This window comes from Oryzias latipes, chromosome 22 (assembly GCF_002234675.1).
Source record: "Oryzias latipes chromosome 22, ASM223467v1".
Lineage (NCBI taxonomy): Eukaryota > Metazoa > Chordata > Actinopteri > Beloniformes > Adrianichthyidae > Oryzias > Oryzias latipes.
In genome coordinates, this window is record NC_019880.2 from 4,318,625 (window position 1) to 4,346,105 (window position 27,481).

The window sequence follows — 27,481 nt, forward strand, 5'->3', positions numbered from 1 at the left end:
AAATTAATGTTATAAAAAGTACAGACCCCAGTTGATGTTTCCCCGTTTTTGTATAAACCTTCTGTCTTCTGGTATTTTTGGAGACAATAACTCAAAAAGGGTGTAAACAAACACAAAATGACCTAACAGGAAAATGATAGAACGATCACTTTAATTCAGCAGTTACAATACATATCAATTTGTATAATATATAAGATACTCTAAGCATTCACACTGAAAAACCTCTCCAGAAAGGAAAAAAAAAATTAAAAAACACTCAGCGCTTCAGACTTAAACTCAACTTCTTGTGAAAGTTTAACCAGGGAAGCATCTTCATCGTGATGTTACAGTTCTACCTTGGTGAAAGTGGCTCATCCAACAGTTTGGACTGTTCTTCAGTCACATTTCTGCATGTCAGAGCGATGGGAAGGAAAAAGTCAAAGTGGCAGCACCATGGAGGACAACATTTTACCCACTCCAATTTATGAGGAAGTTGGCTCAAAACCAGCAAGACTGATTGGTTTGTTGGAAAACTCTGGGCAAAAAAAATAAAATAAATAAAACAGGTACAGTTAAGTGAGAACTTACTATAGAAGGAAAAACCTTTGCTGGTTCAAAGTCTTAGTTGGACCTTTTTTCCAGGCTTCAGAACTATTCACTAAACCAACCCTAGACTCAGCTCGGGATCTTGGAACAATGTTTGTCTCAGAAAGCACATGCTAGGTCAATAGATGAGAAAAAAAGTGCAGGTTAAGAGGCCATGTGTTATCCAAAACATGGTGTAACTCTAAAGGAGGGATAAGAACAACACCGGACTTGGAGACGATTCAGGCCTGAAGGCTCCAACTGACAGCACACAAGATACAACAACTGATAAAAAAAGGACGTCATAATAAAGAAAAACATAACTGGAAAACTGGAAGACATGCATGGACATGGGGAAAAACTCCCCCCACCCCCTGGATCTAATATTGGCTTCAGTACCAGTACTATAACCATGTTTAGTGGAGGTTCAGAAGTATCATCACGCCATTGATTGAATGGTCTAGTAGGTCTGCTTTCTTCTCTATAATGTTGCAAAACCATCCAGATCCCTGCCGGTCATTACTTGAAAAATTCCGTCATGTCAAACAAAGGGGCAGCTTTTATCAACCCTTTTTATTAACTTGGGGAATCTTTTCTCAAATTTGACAATTTTTTGGTTTAAAGGTCAAGTATCACAGGTAAATATTCCCTGTACAGCACACAGAAGCAAAAAAATAAATCTATTTATCTCCTCTTTAAACAGTTATTAACTCCATTTCTGTCAACAGTTTACATTCTGATAATCTGATACTGAAGCTGCAATATCTGAACTACAAAAGCAGAGGATTGAACATCGCTCTGACATTGGCATTTCACATTCAAGAATATTTCCTGATAAATTTACATTTCTCCTCGTAAAATTACATCTGTATTCATAAAACCCTTCTGTAAAGTCTCGAGTAGTTTTAGGAAAGAAACATAGAATTTGAGGTCTTTCTTGCAAAGATATTTATTCATTTAAAGACTAAAATATGATCTTTCTGTCACTGTGAAGCTTCTTTTGCAGGTGTTCATAGATTTTAAACGTTTAATTTTTTATATTTTTTACATTTCAGCGAAGTTTTTCTTAAAATAACACAATCTTACAAAACAAAAACAAGTAGCTTTTGTTAAAAACCAACAATAAAATGCCTTCACTTTACTTTAGCGTAGTGAGTGTAGTGAAGAAAAGTGGCAGTTCAGCTGTCTGTGAGTGAGTTTTCAGTGAAATTGTGTTTCAGCCCCTTTCACACATAGACTTCTTTGTGTTTGGATCGGATCTGGATCCGGTCATTTGGCTTTTAGGGATTTGTCAATAAAAAACAGAGCCATAACATAGCTGATGATTTCATATTTAAGAAAAGCTAAAAAAAAAAAGAAAAAGGGGGTTTCAAGCTGTAGCTTCTGCTTTTTGTATTTTACAATAGCAAAGGTTATGGTCTTTTGGATTCAGTGACAATTAAAATGGCACATCAAGCATAAAAAAGGTTTTAATATAGTTTGCCCTACAGACTAAAATATTATCGGTAGTTATGTCTGATTTTCCATACATCCTAACCCCTAGAAGACTGTACAGTGCCCTGCATTTTACCACAATTCAAACACATGCTCACTCCATTTTTTTCTTAACAGGCAAATATGACGTCACCTACAACGGATTATTAGGGCCACAAAAATAAAGTTGTAAAAGTATGAGAAAAAAAGTCAACTCCGTAAGCCAAATTCATAATTTTACGAGAATAAACCCTTGTAGTTAGAAATTAAAAATGGTAGTATTACAAAGAAAAAGCTATTTCATAAATGGTCTAATTAAGTGACTAGCAGATTGAATCAATGACCTGTCAATACAGAGACTGCAACTATGGAGAAAAATGACTTCTTACAGGTGCCTATTACTGCCTATTACTCCTCTTAACCTATTTCCTTTGTCCGTTTACAAGCAAGTGTGAGTTTATGGATGACGGCGTGCGTGTCTCATGTGTGGAAAGGGCTTGTGCGTGTTGGAACTTTTGTGTGAGTTCAGTCGAGGTTCAGCAGAAGACTCGGCAGCTCCTTTAGGTCCATCTGCGGCAGCAGCATGAGGCAGTACAGAAGCACCCAGAGCAGCAGCAGCAGATAGAGGTCCGAATTCTCGTTCCACCTACAAACACAAAAAAGCCAACTTTGTTTTTCAGACACCTGCTGCTCATGAAGGCTTATCAACAGATTGTATCACAGAGTGCCAGAAGGTTGTACACCAAGGTCGCGACTCTCCTCTCTCCCTTATTTAAGCATTATTTACTTTTTTTTTAACAGCAGGTGTTCCACAGGATTCCAGATTAGGACTTCTTTTTTTACTTCACATGCTTCAAAGGCAAACATCTTTTTACTCAGTTGATTGGAAGCTAATCAGTGAAGGTAAATACTTAAAGCCTCACACCATACTTTGCAGTTAGACTTTTTCTTTATTTTACACGTATGAGTTTCTAATGATGCTGTTTTAATTCTGTCAGTTTTTTACCAAAAGACTTTCCTCCCAAAGGCGTATTAAAAGAAGATTTGTTGATCTATAGCAAGGGTGGGCAAACTACGTCCCGGGGGCCATATGTGGTTCATTAAACTATTTAATCTAGCCCGAAAAACTAGAATTCTATCTATAGTCCTTAATAATGTTTTGTTTTTCTTGTAATTCTGGTGTCTTCCCATAGATGGCGATTCATAAATAGACATTTGCGTAGGTGCTTATTTTGCATTCATGTGTGTTTTCCGAGTCGTTTTTCCCATCATTCCATCACCACATGAAAGCAGCATTTCACTAAAATTTGCGACTTTCCCTGGGGGGCATCGACCCATCGGTGCAATTAAAATGATAAAAAGCCAGAGTTCTGAAATAAAAACGTCCAAATCTTCTGTTTTAAATATCAATTTTCAATCAAAATGAAAGCATGTTTTTTTTTGTTCCGATTCCATGGATTATCAAAACATTCCATGCATCGGTCTCTGGTCCGACCCTTTTGTCAAATTTTAGAACCCCTTGAGGCCCACGATTCACAAGGTTTGCCCGCCCCTGATCTATAGAACGAAGGGTGCTATTATAAACTGTTTTGATCTAACAATTTCCTCCAAACCTTCCAGCTGAGAGAAATCTCTAAAATTGCTGAGACACTCAGAACATTCTCGATCCTTGGCATCATTTATGAAAGCTTCAATGATGCAACCCCTTTCTTATCAGAAAAATGTGTATGCCACAAGATGACGCAAATGTTTTCTTAAAAACAGGAGATAAAATATTGTGAAACACCTTGCAGGCTGTTTTTAAATGTCTGCAAATTTGCTTTTAGGGCAATTCTTTACTCTTTGCTCACTGATGACAGAGCTCATTTCAGAGAAATTGATTGTTCCTTTTATTTTAATGATTTTTTCTGTAGCTATTTAAGGGAAAAGTTTTCTAATGTTTGTTTAGGAAAAAACGTGTAGCTAACAAAGGCCAACATTTGGATTTATAAGCCTAATAAAGTGTTTTCGCGATGAAGAAGTCTTACCAAAAGCAAGTGCCATCTCTGTTGGCTGTTCTTGATGCAGCTCTCTGGTTGTCCTGAATGACAAACACACACACATCAGTAATGGTCGCGGTTCTGACCCTCAGCTGAGAAGCGGGAAACTCACCCTGGACTCCACGAGGTGAGAACCCTTCCTGCGCCGGAGACCTACAGGGGTCTGGATCTCGTCTATTCTGCTGGAACTTCCCGCATCTCTCCAACTAGGAGGAAAACAGACAAGTCTTGGTTCCTGAACACTTGATCAAAAAGGACAATGGTTCCCATCGCCTTCCTCATCTGTTAAGTTGCTTTTTGTTCAGTGTCTTTTAACAAACAGCATGGAGGAGTACTGTCACAACCCTGTTTCACGTCTCTTATTAGGAAAATGTTTATATAAATGTATCCAAAGTTGTTGTTTGACTTAGTTAGGCTAACCCATATATTCAAACTAAATCACAGTTTAGGGAAATGTTGATGTTAATTGTAATGTATGTATGTACGTAGGTTTTAGATGAAAAAACTGTTAGACACCATATTGTCTGGTTTTTTTATTTATTTATTATGAGGCAAATTTGCTGTTCCAAATGTGCCGATGTTCATCTACACCTAGATGCAGCGGCTCCAGAACAAACCCTGCTCTGGCATAATCTCCCAAAGTTGCAGACATGCAGGTTTCAGATGAAGCTAAATACATGTATGTTCGTGTGTCGAAAACAGTACAATTGGTTGTGATTTCCAAATGCACCTTTAGTGTTCAGACTGAATAAAATGATCTCTTCACTCCTTGAGCACAAAACTGTGTTTTTGACTCTTGAGTCTTATTGAAATCTATTTTACGTGACTTAAGACTTTGGTTCGAACTAGCAGCACCGTTTTCAGGAAAGGTTTCCTGACTTCAGTTTTCTATTTAGCAACAGCACTGGAAGCTTTGTTCATTCAAATAAAAGAAAAACTGGCTTCTCTGTTCGCGAGCTGGCGGAGAAGTCTCCTCTTTAAATGATAATGGTGTCTTTCAGAACGAACATCCACAGCAACTGTATGATGTACTACTACTTCACCCTTATGTGTGTGTTCGCTATGACCCTTTGCCTGCAGCCTGACTGTAGAAAATGATGTGCATTAACATTTTCGCTCTACAAACACACGGAGCGGTCTACAATCCTAAAATTACATCAGTATCCAACCATATGGGCAGGTGAGACAAGTTTTTTTTATCCTGAAGTGTCTGCAGTCTTGAGTAAATTTTAGGAGTGAAACAAAAAAATGATCATAAATAAACAAAAAATGATACTTAAAGTTAACAGAAAACACTACTTTTAATAGATTTAAGAGCTACGAAGCAGGAACTTTTACTGGATTATAACTTTGACTCACTGGAGGGAGTGAGCTGAGTTAAGCTGTGATGTAATAAATAATTGAAGCACATTAATGCGCATAATCCTCATCTCTTTTCTTGAGGATGCAGCCTTTAAGTACCGTTAAATTGTTCTGAGTAGAAATGAGGTCGGGACATTAATGGGGATTTGAAATCAAACTGACAGACGCTGGCTCAGAAGAGGCTTTCGAGCAGCCGAGAACTACCTCTCAGACTCCCTGCTGTCTGCTGGAAAATCCACCCGGGATTCCCCAATCGGCACCCCGCACATCGTGCACTGCTCCTGGGTGGAGAAGGCATCAGCAGGCCCCTGGCTGGATGGATTCAGCTGCTAAAACAAAGGATAAAAGCAGGATGAGAGACACTTGCAGATATGAATATTTAACAACGGTATGGCAAACAAAATAAGGGAAAGGGGAAATTTACAAGTGTTAATATACATGGAAATGTTACACACATACAGGGAAATAAGCAGCAAAATTCTGCATGGACACTGAAGCTTTCAGTGCAAATTCAGATAGAAACTCCTCAGGCTTTCTTATGAGTTTTAGAGATCAGATAAAATATGGCATCAGATGCTGGTAAACTCTTCTATAAGATTTTTGTGTGAACATGATTGAAGAAATTTATTTTCACAAGAAATATATGAATAATTACTGAGGCTCAGAGGTCTCAGTCTTGAAGAGCTAAACAAATACAGAACTCAACAGAGCTGTGATGAGGCTCATATAAAATAAAATTATAAAAGTTTGGCTTTAACTGTACAGAATTTGATTTAAAAAAGAAAATTCAATAAAAAAATGTCTTTACTCCTATGATGGATTTCAAAACAACATTTTTCTATGAAATGTGGAAATTCATACTTTTAAAATACACTCAACATATTTTGTGAACACTTATCTTTTGTATCTATGTCAATTTTCCTTATAGACTGAAATTGAAAAACTGAAAAAAATTATGCAAATGTGAGGTTTTTTTTTCATCTGCAATGGGATTTTTGGCTTCAAGATCAACACAAAGAGGCGATTCCCACCACAGGATTTAACATGTGCTTCTTTGCAGTAGGACCTCCCACTTAGTGAGCGATTTTATGAGTCCCATTCTCTTCTTTTAGCAGAGGTGTTACTTATCTTTGTGACATTAATCGGTGCACGCAAACATAAACCAAAGCGTGACTCGTGTGTTCACTGTGGACCACTTACAAAGACTGAACCCTTTCCTTGATTAATGCAAGTCAGCGTCTATGTGAAACAATGAAAGAGAACAGCAGCTGGCATAAAAAAATTAAAAAAAATGTTGGCTTAGCACTTTTGGGAGATGCTGACTCAGCTGCACTAAACTAATTAACAGAGGGGGAAAAAGTAAAAGCTTTACAATATTAATTAATATTTTTTTCCCAGATCAATAAGGAAAAGTTTTGGGGTAAGTTAATACGTTTAAACTGTACTGCTAATTGACAGGATTTAAACATTTAAATAATTAATTTAACACTGGAATAATTTTATCAGATAGATTTTAATGTGGGAAAAAACAAAGTGAAAGTAGAAAAGTTCTAAAGGAGCATTCAACAGAACCTTTAAGAAGGGGTCTTATCCAGGGGATCAAAATGCGGTTCCGGACCAAACGTCATTTGATTTCTCATTTCTAATCACCAACAGGAAATAAAGAAACTTACTTGATCATCATCCTCCTCTCCCGTCAGCTGTTCGTCATCCATGTCATCGAGTGACGGCGGCGCTGGCTCCAGAGCTGAGACGCTCAGAACTGAAGGCCACCTCTGCATCTCCGTGTCAGCAGGTTCTGAGAGCATGGGCTCCTCTTTGTCAGGATAGAACAGATCCATGGGTTCCACTGGGTCACCAACTAGATGCTCTGAGGGAGAGCTTTTGTCAAATTTGGAATAGAACAAGTCCATGTTTCTGTTTAATCCTGGTGGTCCAGAAAATGGAGAAACTTTTGCTTCGTTTAGGTCTAAAGTGTCTGTGTCGAGTATGCTCGGATGGGGGATTTGGGGGCCGCTTTCAGAGGCAGGACCGGCTGGTTTTACTCCATGTCCCTCAGGTTCCTGACTTGCATCACTGTCAGGATTTGCCTGAGCCATTGTCTTCTTTACAGCTGCAAAATCATCTGAGCTGTGCTTTTGTCTGGCTTCATCCATTTCCTGGTTCTGCACACATTCTGACCCAGAGTTTCTGGGAGGTTCATCTCCATCAGACAGTAGTTTGTCTTCAGAGTGGGTGGTTTGCAAAGGCCTCCTTTCAGAATTTTCTGATATCTGACAGGAAGGTCTCTCCTCAGATTCTTCTTTGAGGTCCTCACTGTAGACATGCTCTAGAGGACTGTGCTCCAGAGGAACACACTCCAAAAGACCATCCTCCAGACGACCATGCTCCAGAGCAACTGGACTTGTAGGACTGTTCAATTCCGTGTCATCTTCCCCATATCCAGACTCAAACTGCTGATGGAGTTTCTCCTCTGTTTCCTGGTCTTCTGAGCCAGATTCTTCTTTGTGCTCCTTTGGCTCACTGGAGATGGAAATGATGGGAATAATTAGACCAGTTTTTGATGCTCCCTCTTGATTAGTTAATATCATCTGAGAACTACTGATTTCTTCATCATGTGAGGCGTTAGCTAAGAGTTCTTCCTCCTGGGTTTTCTGGTCTTGATCATTTCCACCTTTTACCTCGATTCCTTCATCTTCCACTGAAGAGTCAGCTTTTTGATACTCTTCCACATAGGTTCCCCTCTCCTGTAGTTCCCCAGATGGACCATCAGTTTGTTCATTTAGGTTCTTTTTGTTCCCTTCCTGTTCTCTCTGAGAACTTTCAGTGTGTTCTTCATGAGGTGGAACATCTGTGGAGAAGGCTGGTTGAAAATGGTTTGTTTGACCATCTTTAAGGAAATCTTCAGAACCTGAGAGAGTTAATTCTTCATTGAATGTCCAGGACCGTTCCTGCTCACTGTCTTTGTGGAGTGGACTTGTACTGATGGGACTGAGGTCTGTCTCTTTTGAAAAGTCAACTTCACTTGGATCAATGATGAGTTCCTGAACCAGATTCTGGTTCTTTGAGTTCAGCTCCTTGTCCTGTTCCTCCTGGTGGGCTTTGTCCTGGGTGCTCTCCAACGAGGAGACTCCTTCATCGCTGTATGATCCCGTCACAAAGGGTTCATCTGGAGCTCTGTCGTCCATGGACAACATGAATCCTTCATCCACTGGTGTCACCTGCACAGGTGTGGCCCGGTACACATCCCAGCCCGGCCCGCTGTCAAACAGAGAACTGTCACTGTGAGTCTCAAGCATCAGCTCACTCTCCATCCAGGATTCTGGGGAGTGGATGGCAGAGTCGGGGATTACAGGCTCTGGGTTTCCACAATCCGGTGCGAATGACGGTGAATGAGAGAAAGACTGCTGAGGTAAGGTGCAGGTCAAATCCTGCTGGACCTCAGCGACTCCTTGGGCGTCATTAGAGACAACGTCAAGAGGCGAGTCAGACAGAACGTCTTCACTGGACCAGGAGCGAGTTGCAGCCACCCTGAGGCGAGGCGAAAGGATGCCTCTGTCCTCCGACACGGAAGAAAGTAGGACTTTGGGAGGCGGCTTATAGCCGTCTCTCTGGAACAATCTGGACCGCTCTTTCACTCTGCTGAGATTGGCGCCGTTTCTCATCAGATCTGCGTCGTTGAGTCGGCCCATGGAGACGCTCCGCTCAATCAGCTGAGTGGACTCCTCCGCCTGCCAGGGGGAGCAGAGAGGTCAGTTTGACGGGCTTACATCAGTTAGAACCTGGTGTCAGACCTGAAGTGACCGTACCTCCTCAAGTCCAGGGAAATGCTCCAAGAACTGGGAAACATACATGATGATGGACTGCTCGTCTGGCTCATTAAAACCCACATCTGGAAAAAAAGACGTCTTTAGTAGTAAACAGAGGAATCTCTTTCTGAGGGATTTTCCCTCGAGATAGTTCCTCCGTAAATTTCCGGCTTTTCCTCCAATTCACCAGTATGATCCACACTGAGAGGGAGATGCTGGCACCCCTCCATCCTTATGCTAATCAGGGACACGCATACTGAGGTTGTGTCCAAATTCCCTCTCTACTACCCTACTGCAAAAAACTATGTGGTGCGGGACTATCTAGTGCCCTGGATTTTAAAATTCTATCACCATTTTCCTTTACAAAAATTATTGACAAGTCTAATTTGTTCTGATGATGAAAACTTGGATGGTTTATAAAAAAATAAATGTAAATAAATTATTTTCACAGGAAGAATTGTTCAAATGTAATGCATTGTGGTCTGTTTTTGACCCTGTTTTTTTTGCAGGGACTTCTGGGAAATTTCTGATGCACTGGATTTTGGAACCGAAGGTTCGGACAGCCCAATTTAGTGCACTAAGCACTGAACCTATGTAATATATGATCCATTTCCTGTGGATAATACAGTCTACATCCAATCATTATTGCAAATGAAGGCCTGCTTTGTACAATCAACATGTTTAAGTGATTTAATGATAGTTGTCATTTAACAGGATTTGTTGAAGTTTGTTTGGTTAATTTATTTTTAGTGCATTTTGTAACGTGGATATCGGTTGAAGTCCCACTCCTATCATCTTTTGATCTATTGATCTATTATAAAATACGATTATGCAGTATTTAGCCAGAATCAAAATCCCTGTGTCGATATAGGACATAATTTCTGCAGAGCTGCAGGAGTTCATTAGAAATACTCCATTGAGTTGTTGGCGCAGAGTGAGTCTGCCTTCATTTCCCATCATTCCTTTGTTTACACTCTCTGCCGCTAGTTTGTAGCCCCTAACAACCCCAACATAACACTATCAACCCAACAAAAATGGCAGCAGTATCAGAGCTTTCCAGCCGTACAGTTTTGATCCAGATTCCAGCTCAGACGAAGAAAACAAAGACGTTCATGGATGTATTTGTCTGGAAGTGGATGTATAGGAATGGAGCAGAGCAGGGAGCTTGTGACCTGCCAATTCTCGATTTTTCGTCACAACTCCAAGCTTTTTCTAACAGCATTTTTAGTCCGCTCCTGATTCACCACAATTTTAATTTAAAAAAATGCCGTTTTAATCTTAAATTTTTTTATAAACTGTATGTCTTCCACAATGAGAAAAATGCTGCAAAACATGTTAAAAACACCAAAAACCCAATTTTTCATTGGAAAAGTTTGGAAAAATACATTCTTAAAGTTTGTTCGCTAACTTTGCAAATCTACAAGGGTTACTAATTTACTTTTTTCCTTGAAGGAAGGGTTTAGCCCATAGCTTTATTTACCAGCCAAACTGGATTTTTTTCTTTTAGTTTCCTGTTGTTGTCTTCTTTTGTGAGCTGTTACTGCTGGACCATAGAAAACAATTAGAAATAATAGGAACATGCTATCATATTCTGGATTTCCTTTTGTTGTGTTTGTCAAGTGAGGGCTTTTTCCCATCTCAACCTTGCACACCTTGTTGTCTGATGTGACAGAGGACTTCTAACTCTTTATTCTATCATTTTAGACAAGTCTTTCGTTTTTACTATGAACATAAATTCAGAGCATCTTTGGCTGGAGTCTCAAACACAGAAACTCGATCTGAAACTGTAAGCTCCTAGATTGAAGCCAAAAATCCCTTTATAAGTGTAATTTATCACCTTAAAACAATTTTCATGGCCAAACACGTTTTTTCTCCTGAGCAAAGACACACGATTCATGTTTCTGTCCACTCCAATTGGATTGTTTGAAAGCTCTTCTGAAAATAAGAGTTAAAGTTACAAAAGAGACTTGGCTGCACAAACGCTGACCGATCCAGGCAGGAGGCTTCCCTCAGAAGTGAGGTGTCACATTTCAATCCTTTATATTTTTCTACCCAACAAGCATTTTTATTGGATTTAACAGAAGGATAAACGTCTTAACTCCACGTATAAGCAGATGACTTAACCTCTTGAATGTTTTTACTCATGCTTGATGTATCACCGACTGTTTGCAGAAGTCTGGGGGCAGGAGGGGCCGCAGAATCTTTAGTGCTTCATAAAACTCGGTAGTCCTTTATGAGAGATCTTTATGGCCTCCTCACATTTTAGAGTGTTTTAATTTTCTTTAGACTGAAGACATCAAACATCTGCTAGAGATGCTTACCACTGAAGTCTTTAAAATGTTTTTTTTTTTTCCTAAAGACGTTACCTTGTATGTTTTGCCACATTTGCCCAAATGTTTCCAGAAAAATACTGTAAGCTAGGTCTGGCTTACAGGCGTGTGATTGGTTGATTGCAAGCTCAGGTTGAAAGTAGGTCAGGTGATTTTTTGTGTGCACTTAGAATTAAACAAGGTACATTTCTAATGCTGGACTGGATTATGTCAATGTTTTTTATTAGGGGTTTTGTTATTAAACATAAGCTTTTATTCAGCAAAAATATTATATTCTGCTTTTGTTGTCATTTGAACCCAAAGTATCTCATATTGCAGCAAGATGAGCGATACATAACTGGGATACTGATCCGCTGTGACACAATAATTCCTTCAGAAGATTTTTTAGCTCAAATGTAATTGTGGGTCATGAATTAGGTCTCTGTAAATAGTTCTGAGTCAGACCAAATAGTAACTGCAAACATGTGATTTCACACTCATGTGTTTCATGAGCACAAAATCTGGCTGCCCCAATTCATTTTTATCCGTGTCCAAATTCACTCACTACTCCCTGGTTAGTGCACTACATCAGGCGTTCACAATTTTTTCAGGGTGTCTAAATCTACGGTACAAAATTCCAGACCACTGGAAAATTGCCAGAGGTCTCTGTGAAAAACCCGTCTGCATCAATGTTCACTTGATTTGTCAAATATAAATCACAATGCATTACATTTGAACGATTTGTCTTTTGTTCAAATATATGTAAATTTGTTTTAAGTTTACGTTTTCGTCATCAGAACACAGAGGATTCATGGACAGCCTTTGTAAAACATTCCTATTTTTTACTTCGGCAAATCAGTGACATCATATTTGACATCATATTTTTTTAACTGTCTTTCCTTTATAGGTCTTCTCTTTGACTAATAATGCCAAACAACTTGTGTTGCCCTCTAGTCAGTGTTCCGGAGTGTAATTTAGGAGCCAAACGCACAATTTTGAATAATGTTGTTTGCACGTATTTACCTGCAACCAGGCATAAAAACTACTGAAAATTCATAATGGTCACGCGTCCAATCCAAGTGGCTTAGATGCACATTGCTGCAGTACCAGCATGTATTTTAACCTTAACTGTAATCCTAATCCAGCCCTAATTAGTCACTTATTTTTTTGCATTTTGCACTATTGTATCCGTAAGTCAATGGCATATTTAGCTATAGTTATCCTGGCAATGGGGCTAAGAAAGCTGGTCAACTGAGGTGGGGTTTTTGTTACCCTCGGGCTCCAGCAGGCGTGGAATGCCCAGGCTGTAGTGAGCTATCCTGAAGGCATCCTCCAGATTCTCTCTTGAACTCCTCAGTAGGGCTTTCCTCATGTCTACCAGGCTGGAATCAATGGACTTAATGAGGGCCAGGAAGGCCAATCCACTTGTCCAGCTTCTTCCAAAATCTTGAACCGCCACGCCATACCTGTAGAAGGACAGGTTGTAGATGAGGGTTGTTGATCGTGCTCAGAGCTGTGTCACTCCTCGCCAAAGCTGACTTACTTGCGGGTTTTCCTCTGAATCCACTGCAGCAGCTTTTTGATGGCTTTGCTGTTCTCCTTGAGAGCGTTGCTGGCGCTCCGTCTTTCCTCGGACGGCGTGCTGCTGTGGGACGTGTCCGAGTCAGAGCTCGTAGGGATGGACGAAAGGCTGGAACAGGAGGGAAACTGACTCTGAATGTTTCCAGTTAGCTCTTTAATCTACGAAAGATGGAGAGTTGGATTTAATTTGGTAATAGTCTCCCTGAGTTTAACCCAACAGCCCACAAGAGACTTCATTCTTCTTCTTTGCTCAAAGTGAAAAATGAAACATTTGAGGCACGGAGAGACAGATCACCTGAAAGAAAAGGATGATGTTCCAGAGGAGTCCAAGGATGATGGACGAGTTCCCATCAGCAACGTCAGCTGCATCAATGCTGACCAGCTTCACCTAAGACCCCCCCAAAGCACAATGGCAGAAGACATGAAAGCAGGCTTTACTTTTTCACCAACAGAATAGAACCCTTTTGACTGTTGGACTTACGTTCCGCTCCTCCAGGAAGGCCAAGACTTTGGCAATGTTGTTGAGTCGGAAAATTCGGTGGGAGGACTTCTTGAAGCCTTGAATCTGAGAACAGCAGCAACACAAATGGTCAAAAAATCAAGAACATATTTCAAAACAAGAGCAAATACAAGGTAAGACAATAATCCAAGAGTCTGACCAGTTTGCAGCCGGAGAGTTCCTCCAGCAGAACCATGAGGATAAACCCATCCTGGATGTCCTGGAACAGGTCTTGGATCTGGATGGGCGGGTCGCACTAAAGAGTCACACAAGAAATGACAGAGTTTTATTCATTTCACTTTATTTACCATCCATTTACAGAAAAATTTAAGATGACAAACACAGATCCTGAGAATGCATGAGGCAACAGTCGGGACAAATGATTTCCCTCTAACAGGAATGAAGCTCCAACAGAACAAAGAAAAAGAATTAATGGAGAAAACCAGCAAAGAAGTAATGAATGAGAATAAGAATCAAAAGAATGAGAAAAATTTAATTAAAGACTATGACAAATTCAAAAGAAAGGAAAAGATGAACATTTTTGCAGCTTCATCTTCAGGTCTGTTTATGTTTCATCTTCCTGTTGGCTGCTTCCAGTCAAGATGGACCTCTGCACTGAATTGTGGATCTGCTACATTCAGAACCTGGAAAATTCTGCGCCTTCAACCCAGGATGAACCAGCTTCATGTCTGCAAAATTGTATCAGTTTCATTTCTAAAGTCTGAAAGCCATAAAAAAAAGAAGCTTCGGAATGATTTCAGAATTAATAGCAGAAAGATGAATCTTTTAAACTAAAGTCTCCTGACTGGATGCAGCCACACATTCTTATGTAAATGCATCTGAATTCATCAGATCAACTGAAGGATTCAACAGCCTAACACAGCTGACAGCACATCCATTTCCTTTGTTTTCATTTGATTTATGTCTCAGAGAACCCGGCTCTTTTGTGACAGCTTTTATTTTTAAGATGTATGAGAAAGAGAAAAGTTAAACAAAATGTAATTCTGTTGGGTTTTGAAGAAAAGCAGCAGAGAAGATCAGGAAATAAGAGGGACGAGTGATGTTTCTGTAACAGGAACATCAGGTAAAATCCTTTCTTGATGTGAACGGTCATGCGGATAGACGCTTGAGGTCGACAGCATTTTACCATAAAATTCTCTGATTCTTGGATGCTGAATTTGAGAGTGGAGTTGAAGGCTGATTTACATGAGATGAAGATTTGACAGCAGGTCAAAGAAATAAAAAAAAATCCCATTAGCTTTGGAGAGGTCATCATCCAGTCGGGTGTCAAGGGGGCCTGGCCCCCTGCAGGGGGTCAGACCCTGCAGGGGGCTGGTGAGGGTGAAGATGCTAGAAGTTTTCCAGAGATGACAGAAAACAAAGTGTGATTGTCTAATTACTGGGTCAGAGATTTGACACGAGGCCAGACGGCAAGAAAGAAGAAAAGAGGCTCTTTGTTTGACATAAGACAAAGACAAAGGGGGGGGGTTGTCGATCCAGCTCTGCTCAATCAGACCCAAACCGACCCGGAAGAGACAAACGCTGCAGCCATTGCAGGTCTGACACCAAGTCCTCCAAGAAAACACCCAACCTGAATTCTGAATATTCCTCCTCTTTCATTCACAGCTGCATCACTGATAATGTTTTAGTCTGTGAGATCTGAACAATGGGGGTTTCAGAGCAGAGCCAAAGTTCTGACAACACAAACATTGACATGAGGATCGTTGTCATAACAACACAAGAGCCGCTACAAGTGTCCCAGTTAGAGCTCCATACTGGTTCCCATTAGGAGGTCGCAGAGAAGGCTGGTTTTCTGGGTGATTTCAGAAAAAACACAGCCTGTTGAATCAGTCACATTGTGACAGTCGGAGGGTGATGATGCTGCTTCATCATATGGCCTGCTAAAAGGATGCTCTGTCTTAAAGATGAATCCTGAGTTCTGTAATACTCCGTCACACGGCGTGATCAAGAGTTGCTGCATCGTATGTTGGTCTTTGTGAAAGATGTAGACGCACTTTAATCGCCTGGTCTGAGGCAAACAAGCAACTTCGTCTCCAGGTCTGTTGAGTGAAAACAACTCCATCATTCTGTCAGTGATTCTGTTTCTGCAAATGTTCTTGAGAAGAAGGCAGACAAATGATGCAGCTTCACCGCAGGTCTGCATCGCACAGGCATCTTCATCACCAGGTCTCCAATAAAACCGTCACCTGGTCTGTGAAGAAGACACAGCACCCTGTGTGCAACCGATGCTTCATCAGACAAACATGCACCTGCACCGCTTAGCTTACGGTAAAAGTGCAGTTTCATTAATCAGTCCCAGACAGCACTGCAGCTTCATCTGCCTCAGAGTCTGAAAGTTACAGAAAGATCTGAGCAAACCTTTTGTAAGTGGAGGTTCATCCATCGAGTGAAGGTCCTCTTCTGCACCGCCTCCCTTTCCACTGAAAGAGGAACAAAATAAGAACATAAATCTTCAGAAAACTAGAGCAGTCGAGTAAAAATACAGAAACATCACAGAGAAGCCTGTTAATGTGTTTTATTCTTTTTCAGGGAAAACAGTTTCTGCTGCTTGGGAAACTTCTGTTTCTCAAAATCTTTATTTTCCAGGTGTTTCTTTCTGTGTATTGTCATCTTTTTTGTGCATTTGTTTTTAGGAATTGTTTTCTCTTTGGGTGTTTTATTTGTTAAATGGTAACCAGACTAAATGTCTTTATTTACATTTGGAGTTCTCGGAAGCAGTTCTCGGAAGCTGAACAACAACAGCACCGCTGTGAGTTTGTGAGCGACTGCAGGTCCTGTTTTGAATAATAGGACTGTCTTATGGGTTTGGGAGGGGGGCTGCAGCATGTTTTGTTTTATCTCATTAAGTTTTGTGACCCTGAAGAGCCTGAAGCTGCACAGAGCAGGAAGTGAATGAAAGGGAAAAGATGAAGGGTTGCCATGGCAGCAAAGTCAGCTGTTTCTCATCTTTATGTCCGGAGCGGCTGACCAGAGCGGGCTAACTCCGCTTCTGTCATGACATTGATTCTGCGTCAGGCTGCAGAGAATATTTTCCATTGTTGTGAGACAGAGCTGCCCTGCGTAAAGGAGGAGAGGAAGACGAGAGCAGCGGGCGGAGGTGATGAAGAATCAACAGACTGAGCTGCAGGGCAGATTAAAAAATGACAAGTGGAGGTAGGGACATCTGCTAAACAGCACAGATAAAGTCCTGAAGACACTACAGGGAAAAGCTGTGGCCCACCCTGCTACGCCACCACCATTACTGGACAGGAAGTCCACAAACCTGCACAGGATGAGTCAGCAACACAGCTGCATTTAAGAAAAAAAATTTTTTTTTTTAGAGGACATGAAAACCTGAAATGCGATCAAGCAAACCTTCAGGGTTGTTCTTTGGTTACAAGAACTTAAAAGTCTGCACCTGAAGTTGAGAAATGACACGACGAAGAGGAGAGGCCTCTGAAAGGGGGGGGGGGGGGGGGCAATTTCAACCACTTATACGTCTATTATGTGGGAAAAAAGGTCACTGCTATAATTAGGACTAATCCTGGTTTTGTCTGTGGAGCACAAACGACATCAGCCGTGACTGAGCTGGAAAGGCCAACCAGGAGCTTTAGTCTTCATACCTCCTGCTCTCAAACTCGGTTTTAGTCACACAACTGAAAAAAGTAACGAGCAAAAACTATAAAGCTCCTTGACTGGGATTTAAAAAACCCAGAAGATGAAGCTTAATGTAAATAAATTTTGCCACACATCAGGAAACACAAGAAGAAGTACGTTTCAACTAACAACATTTTGCATTCACATAAATCTGAAAAATAGAAGAAGAGTTTATGTGCCGTTCAGTTTTTGTTTTTGCACTGTGCTGTTTTGCATCTACAAACTAAATCTGTGTGTCTGTGATAAATTAACAAGTGCAAAGTAATTATGTGCTTTTGAGTTGTCAAAACAGCACATACACAAGCACACGTGGTTTTTTCTGGGAGGGGACACATAGATCTATGGCCTCAAGCTTGGAATTTTTTAATAATTCATTTCAGCTCATCAACCAATCAGCATCTTTTCTTTTCTTTCTTGAAGTTCACTTATGTTACTAAAGCCTGGGATTAATTCCCACTGTCAGTCTATTATGTCATCGTGGGAAAAACGCCATCAAAACTGTGGTGAATTGCAAAATAAAAAGGCTGCATCAAGGCAGAAACTCTTTTCTTGTGTGTGCAACCCTGTGGGTTTTGGTAAGGTCAGAAGAACTGTTTATTTTTTCCATTCTACTCTTTCATTTGATATCTTCAGAAAGCTCTTTTCAGAGTCACTGGGTTGCTAGAGCCAACCCAGCAACTATTGGGTCCAGACCTAGAACAGGTCGCCAGTCTCTCGCAGGGCCACATTAACACTTAGGGGCAATTTAGAGACACCAAGTAACCTATGAAGCATGTTTTTGAGAAAACCCACCCATGCACAGGGAGAACATGCAGATAGAAACCAGCGCCTTCTTACTGTGTGGGGAAAGCACCAACCACTACGCCATCGTACAGCCCTCGTTTGACATCTGTTAATGCAAAAATTATGAAAATTTTCTAATGAATTGGTCTAAAAATACCAAAGTTGCCATGAAAATGTTTGCATATTCAAAATCTTATGATTTGTCAAACCACACTGAAGTTGTTTTATGTCCTCAGACCCTTTGAAATTCTACATCCTAAGCTTTCAATGTGTTTGTTTTGTCTACCTTTCAAATGCTTTAAATGAAATTAGGATGTCCACATAAACTACGCTCTAAAAGTGTGATTTCCTCGTTTCTATTATTCAGGCTGCACACAAGGAGCACACACCAATCCCTTAATCAGCACTCCAGAACTTTTTTTTATCAATGTTGTGTTTATAGTATGATAATATAATAATAGATAATAGAAGATGATCCTGCAACAGTTCAGTCTCCAAACCATAAAACTTCTACTTCCATTCCTTAGAGAGCTGATCTAAAGTGCGGACACAAAAACCTAATCTTGTTTTCGGTGCGGAAGGCTGCCAAAAAAAAAAAAAAAAATCATCTATGGATCAACCAAATAGCACATTAAAAAACTGAAGATCAATGCCACACAGAGCCGTGAGCACAACCTGCGGTGCGAGTATGAAAATTAGCTGCTTACAGGAAAAGATTAAATTCCTATTTGACTCTTGTAACCTTTTGAATGGATTCATGAGTGTGTGCACCTGAGACAGGTGATGATAATCATGACGCAGAGCCCAATTCAGGTGCGAGTCAGAAACAGACTCTCCAGGAATTCAGATCTTTATACAATAGATTTTTTTAAATTCTATATCTACAAACAAACAGAACTCACTCCATGGATCAATTTACAACCCATCTATGACTAAACTAACCTTTCATTAAAACAGTGTTTTTAACGACATTTATTTAAATATAAATCTACACTGTAACTAAGTAGCTTTTCTACCATCTTGTTTCACTAATTAATTGCTCACTGATTTATTTTTCCAGCTTTGTCAGTCAGCAGGAAATAATTTGTTAGGAAGTTTGTGGCATGTCCCATATCACATCTGAACCTGAGCTGGGACCCTTATTTGTTTGTCATGCAAACAACATTCCTTGTTGGTTCAAACTGCAGCAGAACAACAACTTTCACTACACAACACACAGCAGACACAATGAGGTGGTTATTAGGCGGGTGGGGGATGTAAGTGAAGCAACATCAGCTGTGTGTGGGCTGTGATCTTCTCTCTGATCCACACTGCTGCTGACTCACCCGTGCGCTACTTCTGGTTTATGTTGTTTACAGATGAACGTCGTCTGACTTGAACAGCGACAAAACCTCCATGACCTCTCTGGAAGATGCTACATGAAGTCACAGTCGGACATTGTGAGCATTTGACGGCACTAAAGTCAGATCTTTAAGATCCACTCTGATAAATATTGTGTTTTTGATGTTTTTAACATGCGCTTCTTGTATTTTTCTGACGATACAAGACATATATAAAGACAATTACCGGTAAGCTTAAAATTGCCTTTCTGAGAATTTCTTCATTCAAGTCCTTGTAAATCAGAAGCAGACGAAAAAATGCTGTTTGAAAAATATTGCAGTTTTGGCGTCGCAAATACACTGAGCCCCCTGCTCCGCTCCATTCTGATGCATCCGTTTGTAGGCGACTAGATCCATGTATGTCTTTGTTGTCCACATCCAGGTCAAATCTGTACGGCTGATTAGCTCAGATAACGCTCGCCATTTTTGTTGCACCGGTAATGTTAAGATGGAGGGTAGGAGGGGCTGTAGCTCTGCAGAAACTATGTCCTAGAAAATGAATATTATATTTATACAACAGCATATTTATAATTAAAAGACCACTTGGAACCCTTTGAAAATAGATCAAAAAGTGATCGGAGTTGGTCTTTACCTATAGATGGCCGACCAATTATTCCGGGTAAAAATGTTACAATAAAAATAACATTTATATTAATAGCTCACAAACAATGTCAAGTTCATGTAAAAACCAAACCAACTGGTTCCTGTGATGCCAAACAGTGTGGCTCCAACAATGGATGATTCAACAGTTTCTGTCAGTTAAACCTTTCAGTATTTTGACTTTGCAATCTTGAATCCTGAGCTCTGATTTCAGCCTGCAGGTCATTACAGCCCGACTCAGCCACATGTGATTACAGGCCTCCTCCTCTTCCTCCTCCTTCTCCCTCCTGACCAGCATGTGGACAAACTGAGGAGAAAAGAGAACGTCTTCCTCCTCCTTAAACTGAGGGTGCAGATCCGCTCTCCTGGGTGCCAATTACAGCCTTGAAGTCGACTCTCTCCCACACAAAACCCAAATCGGTGACGAACACAGACGCAGGAGATCAAAGGTACGAAAGAAGGGAACTCTGAAGGTTCGGAACAGCAGACTGCTCCTGCTCCTGCTGCTCCTGCTGCAGGAGGAGCTGCAGGAGAACACAGGCGGAGCTACCCTGCTGAAATATTCATGCAACGGCTGCGACGGGCTTCCCTGAGCGCCGCAGTGCTGCATCAGCCACCAACTTTATGTAACATCCGAGTTCACCCAAGGGCTGTTTCTGCTTCTACTACCCTCCCCCCCCATGCCTCTTGTGCACCTCCACGGTTAATGGAGGGGGTGTATGGATTGATGTGAATCTATTTACTTTTTATTAAAGACAATTGCTGGATTCTTTACGATGAGCCAAAATGTTATAAGAAATTATATAATACAATAAATTATAGAGCGGTTTGCGTTTTCAGACCGAAAGAGAAGATGGTGAAGACATCACATGCAAAGAGGCAGATAGAGACATGGGTTAGGACTTCGGCAAGCAGATGGTTTCTGATCAAGACTCAAAGTCAGAGGAGCTCCCGCTGTACAACAGCCCTTCTTTTTTAGCTTAAACATCTGCTGTTCCAGCCGGAGGATGGCTTGGGTTCCATCATAATCGTGATGAGGTTGGCAGCCAGATGTTGAACACATGCTCATGGTCTTCATGCTCTGAGGAATGATGCAGAAGCCCTCCTCACCTCAAAACTGCTCCTCAATTCCTGAGCTTGATGCCATCAGTGATGATTAGAACATCCATAAAAACACACACAGCCTGCACTCTAGTCTCCCTTCGTTAGACCAAACAACATCTGATCAAAAGTCAATTCATCTTTAGAGCCCCTAAAGTCTGCAGGACTGGCTCATCTGTAGCAAGATTGCTAAGCGCTGGTCATTGACCACAGAGGAACACTCACCGTTCTGTCAATGACCTCAGATGTGGTCAGCTCAGCAAGCTGTCTCCGAGGTTGCATGTCACCTGATTCTCTAGGCTCCAGAAAATCCAGAATCGCTTTGGAGGTCAAAGTGTTGTCTTTGTTTTGGTATTTATCTCTCAGAGTTCAGTGTTTGTGCATCCAAAGTACAACCCCGTGGGAAGGCGCTGCATTGATCATTAGTTGGTCTGCAGCTGAAAAGTCAGACGGTCAGCCTTGTTTAAGCTTACAACAAAAATTTCGAGATTGAGTCCTGAAAGATTCCGGATTTCTCTCGGACACGGTGCTGGCTGGTGTACATTGGGTAGATTGATTAGATTTTTTTCCCCTGATCATCTTCAGCTGCAGTCACAGGGATTTGACCTGTTCGGGGGCTGTGGGTTTGAGGCTGTTGGGGCCATGGAGGGTTGTAGAATGGAAGGGTAGAGTCTTACAGATCCTTTGAGGCTGGTGTGGCCACCTTAAGGGACAATATCAAAATGGTACGTACTATTGTCGTGCATGAGGTAAATGTATCATGAAGTATTTGTCAGGATAACATAAGTTACACACACTTATGACATACAAGTGATTCTGTCGTACGGGGAGCTTACGCCACACTCTAGTTGTTAGTAAGGTGCGAGTACTGGCGGGGTGTGCACATGATACATAAGTGGACACCCGTAGGATGTCAGCATAAAATACGCTCTGACAGTGTGATTACCTAATTTCTAGCATTCAGGCAGCACACAAGGAGCACGCACTAATCCTTTGAACAGCAGTCGTGACACAGTATGCAGGATTTGGGGAAGTTGAGAAAAGGTTGCATAAATAAATTAATCATAAATCTGAAGATTGTGGGATTTGTGAGTCCTCATGTCAAATCAGAGCAACAGCCTTTAAGAGAAGCTCTGAAGAAAGCTTTGCAATAAACCGGCTGAAGTGAGCCAGCATCAAATGTCCTCCACATTCCTGAGGATCAAACCAGCCGAAGCGGGGGGCAGCGGTTACGGTGAGCTTGTTTTTCTGCTCCAAGAACAATCTTACTGACCTGGAAGCATCAAAGCTGACACACAGATAAGAAGAGACCACATGACCAAGTCACCTGACATGCCCAAATGGCTCATGAGTTTATGAATGCTTCTGCAATCTTCCAGTGAGTCGAAGGTGAGAGACGGACAACTGTCATCTGCAAAGAATGACAGCCAACCTGAAAGGTCAGTTCCATGCATCACCTGCATCATGTCATATCTACTACTACCTTGTATAGTGTCTTGTTACTTAAAAGTGCACTGGATCTCCATCAGTGTGAAGATGAGCACTCTGAGTTCAAACCTCACAGCCACAAAAAGAGCAGAACATCTTGATTTCTTGCAGCTTAACTGAGTTTGGATAAAAAGTGATTTTTAGGTCATAGTTTGGGTCCAAGGTAGAACACAGACTGGACTTATCTGAAAGTTAAGGTTTGGGTTGTGGTTTAATATAAAACCAGATACTTTATCCTGATAAGAGGAAGTTTGCAGAGGTTTGTGTGTGCCAGGATTTCATTGGAACCACCTGCAGAACTACAAGCCAACACATAGTTTACCCCCGTTTCCCTCACTCGTTATCTCGCCATGCAAACAGTAACCTTTCCAACAAGTAGGCGTTTCTTCTGAACAGGAAATGAACTCGCGCACTTTGTTCTTTAGGTCTTAACTTTGTGCAGAGGGGTGGGGGGACAGGACTGCGCACTCTGGGCTGCTCCAGGTATGTTCCATCAGTCTATTCTGCGCATGCTCAGATCAGCCTCTGAGCTGCGGCGATCTATGATGACACATTTCTGTCGGATGTCTCGAGTTGTCCAAAGCCTTCTCACGCCTCCACGCAGCTTCAGGGAGCAAACACAACAACAACACATAAGGGACGACTGTGAGTCAGACTCCCACAGAAACACAAAGTTCAGACAGACGCGTTCTTCTGCCCTTCATTCATTAAAACAGAGAACGGAGAAAAGACGGGTTCAAATATGAGCTGAAGAGATGCATTTATAAACACGGCAACATCCTTTTGGAATTTTCAAATTTGTGCAGATGTTTGTGGGGGGAAAAAATGGCAAATTTTCATTTAAAAATAGACGTTAAATATTTAGCATTAGCTATTTATATCTAATGTTAAAAGCTGAAGCAAAACATACGGTACACGGATCTTTTTGCCTGCAAGTGCTTGCTTCAGAATGGAGCAGAGCAGGGAGTTTGTGGCCCACCCTACGTATTTTGTGCATCACAAATAAACTCTTTTTCAAAATGCATTTTTTCATCTGCTCCTGATTCACAATGATTTGAACAAAGAGAAACTAAGAAGTGCAATTTGAAGCTTAATTTTCTTAAACTATGACCGCCAACATCATAAAAAATACAAAAAAAATGTTAGAAGAAAACAAAAGCACTGATATTTTTTAGTCTTCATTGAATCATGCAAAAAATTGCAAACTAAAAATGTATCTTAAAACTTAATAAAAAGCTAAATTATCTCAATAATAAACTGCAGAAGTCTGTCAAAACTGTATGAAGTATCCCAAAAATCTCATTGTATGACAAATATAAACCCAATTATCAATAGTTTAAAGAAAGTAGAAGAAAACCATAAAGAGAAAAAGAATTTGCCCACTTGTTTTCCAAATGTTCAAAGTGCTTGGTTAGAAATCCTTTTTTTTTGTTATTGTTGTCAATATCTTTTCTTTTAGAATCATTTTGCCATATATGTGTTAGAAAAAAATTGGTGAAAAATCACTTAGTTCTTAGAAATACTACATAAAGTGACAATAATAAACTAGCAAAGTTTATCTTAAAATGACAGTAAAAAGGTCAAATTCAAGGAAAGTAAAAAAAAAACTCTTAAAGAACAAAAGTTCTTTCAGATGGGAAACATTTTTCTTTTTTTTTATGTGGCAAAAAAACCTCACAAATATCAAAAGTTACCAAAACTAGAGGTCTGATGTTTTAAAACCTGAACTAACAAAGTGTGCAGAAGAAGAAAGGTAGGAAAAGTCAGAAAGCAGTTTTCATGGAAAGCTTCAGAAATGATGGAGACTTCCTATTTTACTTGGATTTTTATCTTTGGTATCCAGCCAAGATCGCAGAACAGCTTTGAATTCATCTTTTAGTCTTACTGTCGCCATGGTTACATAAACTGAAACTCAGAAGAAGGGGCTACTAAAAAATAAACACACCATCAACATGTATTTATGGATAAAACAAGAATTGGACTCATTTGAATTAATCTGATAAACCGGAAACAATATTTTAAAGAAGATGAAATGTTCTTGGACTTTTCATCACCTGACAGAACATGTGGGAACCGAAGGCAGGTGGAGCTGAGCAGAGATTCGAGCTGTGCCCAGCGATGTGGGAAGCAGGCTGCGAAAGAGCTGCGTGGGAAGTGTGATGCTCTCGGCTCCGCTTGCCACACTCGCCTCGTCATGTTATGTAAGGCAGCGTTTCTACACTCTTTGTGCAAAGAGGCAGCATCTCATCACAGGGATCATCCACAGAGCTTCACAAACAGGACGCAGCGCCGTTTGCACGGCCGAACACACAAACCCCTCCCATCCAACGCTTCCAAGACAATCATGTGACAGACTTTAACTTCTGTCTCCTGCTGCACAAACATGCTCACCTGAACATGTTGCTGCCTGAATTGTGACTAAAACAAGTGTCGATCAAGAAAACAGAAGTTGTTGATAAAAACCATCACCCATCCCGTGATGCTCAGGTTTCTCAGTCAGACATCTATAAGGCAAAATATGAATGTTGATGGTTTTACTTCCTACTTGAATGAAGTTCAAGTGCTTGCTTCTACATTCTGAAACCAAACAGCTTTAGGATAAGCAGCTGGAGTTGAAACTGAAGTTTTATCAAAATGTTAAATAAAATAACTCATAGATTATTTACACAATAAACTTTGATAGGAACACAGATGAGTACTTTAAAAATACTCAATAATTGTGCAATAACATTTCTTTAATCACACTGACACAATGAAAGCTACTTTAAAACAAAAACCTTTCTTAAAAAATTGACACGTTTTAATTTAGTGAATAAATGAGCAATGATGATCAGCACAACTTTTATTTTGAAAATCAAGTAAAAAATGTCTTTTAAAGGCAATGCAAAGCTTTTACTGTGAATGAGATATTTAAAGTACAGCATGATAAAACTAAAATTATTTTATTTTAAGTGATTTTACAAATGTTACTTTTGAAAATGAAATATCTGACACCTTAACTGCACTTTTATTCATGTCTGAAGACAAAATGCTGAAACCATTCAAAACATGCTTATTTAAGAAATATTATTTTAAATCAAAAAAACTCCAGTGCAGGACTTATTTTGCAAGAATTTTTTATATGTTAATGGTACATTTTGAAAGATAACTGATTTGTTTTCATTTTTTTATTAGATGTCAAATAAGTTTGCACACATTGTGCGGTTCGTTTTTGTAGTTTTAGCTTACATTCACTGTTTAATAGCTGAACTAATCATACTTCAGTGGTACATCTACATGTAGCTAAAAGCATTTGTTCTCTAAGTGTGAGGAAATTGTAAATCAACAAATATCAAAAGTACCACTTCTTTAGTTATAAAGTGAAAATGTGGGTTATTTTGAAAACAACTCCAAATTGAAACAAAATAAAATTAAGAACAACTTTTTGAGTGCTTTTTAAGTATTGCATTTCTTTGCATTATCAGCCAACTAATCCTATCTCTAATAATAATACCTTTATATAAATAAAAATACTTTAATAGTACCTACTTAATTTAGCATGTAATCAACAATGCCATTGAGTTAGATTGTAAAGTAATATTACAAAATAAAAGCTGACTTTTCCCTTTTACTGCGTCAGGTTTGTGTTACTTAAAATCAGAGTAGAAGTACTTTGGAGTATTAGTACTCTACAGCTTAGTTACTTTACGGTCTCGTGAACACTCAAAGCCCCTGTTGCTGGTCTCGCGAAGGCTCTATTATAAATTAGTTAACTGGTCACGTGGTCGGGCTTCTGTTTATCAGCCCCTGCTCGTATGTTTTTGTTCGTTTCCATGGATCCTGCAGGTCCGGGACCCGCTGAAGGCGCGTGGGTTCTAAACCTGGTACGCAGAGTCCGCGTGGCCGTGTGTGCGTGACCCGAGCCTCTGCTCTGAACTTCACGGGCTGACCCACTCCTGAACGGGACAAGGAGGCTTGAATGCCTCCGCAGTGTTGCCGCTCGACCCCCCAACACAAAACTTCCCAAAAGCAGCAGGCATGCGCTCTCTGCGCGCGCAGCATCTCTAGGTCTCCAAACACGCGTGCACGACGCTCCTACCTTGCAGGTTTTGGACGCGTATGTCGCTGATCTGTCCGATGAATTCCTCGCGCTCGAACCAGTCCTGCCGCTCGTGTCTAGCCATCCGGAGAGCGCTGCGGAGTCCCGGACGCGCGCGCGGGCGGAGATGGAGGACGCGCTGCGGCGGCTGCTCACGGGCCGGCCGGCAGATGGGGATCCATGCGGGAACGGCGCGCGGGTTCCGCTCAGTGGACCGACATCGCGGCGGCTCACTGCGGGTTTTCCGTCACAGCGCTTCGCTGGAAGCGATGGAGCTCCGGGAGGAGGAGGAGGAGGAGGAGGAAGGAGCCGCCGTACCTGGTTGGTGTTTCCGAGGTGGGATGGAGTTCCTCCAAGGCCCGCCCACCTACCCTCCCCTTACCCACACACGCACAAGTGTGCACGTACGCACGCCGCCTGTTTTTTTTGCGTCCATGAAAAACAAACAATTTGCATTGAATGGATCAAATCCTGGTTTTCTACACCATCAGAGACAAACATCTGCTTTTTCATATCAAAGAACATCAGAGCTGCAGAAAAAAACCCAGCATGAACTTCAGACCCCCCCCCCCCCCATGAATGCCCAGTCAGCGCTTTTCCAGCAAATACAAACATGCAGAGGAAAATGAATGAATAAGAATATTCAACCAGGCATCGATGTATTCATTGGTTTGTATGATAGCAGAGTCAAAGTCATGACAGAAAACGTCACGGTGTGTTTTATTTTGAAAGGAACGTTTGTGTTGCAGTGAAAAGTAA

At 40.8% G+C, this 27,481-nt stretch overlaps 1 protein-coding gene across 2 annotated transcripts; it reads right to left on the reverse strand.

Annotated features, from left to right (window-relative positions):
• Positions 1-134: 134 nt before the first annotated feature.
• clmn (calmin) lies at positions 135-27,166 on the reverse strand. 2 transcript variants are annotated; one of them, XM_023951390.1, is made up of 13 exons: positions 26,723-27,166; positions 16,016-16,077; positions 13,797-13,892; positions 13,619-13,702; positions 13,433-13,525; positions 13,100-13,296; positions 12,829-13,022; positions 9,248-9,330; positions 7,112-9,169; positions 5,643-5,764; positions 4,189-4,282; positions 4,065-4,117; positions 135-2,683 (listed from the first exon to the last, which is right to left on the reverse strand). In XM_023951390.1, exons 1-13 carry the CDS (start codon positions 26,805-26,807, stop codon positions 2,563-2,565), a joined length of 3,342 nt encoding a protein of 1,113 aa, XP_023807158.1. In that variant the 5' UTR covers positions 26,808-27,166; the 3' UTR covers positions 135-2,562. The 2 variants fall into 2 exon arrangements, with proteins under 2 accessions (XP_023807158.1, XP_023807157.1); XM_023951389.1 differs by having other exon boundaries at positions 5,643-5,767; positions 26,723-27,159.
• Between the last annotated feature and the right edge of the window lie 315 nt (positions 27,167-27,481).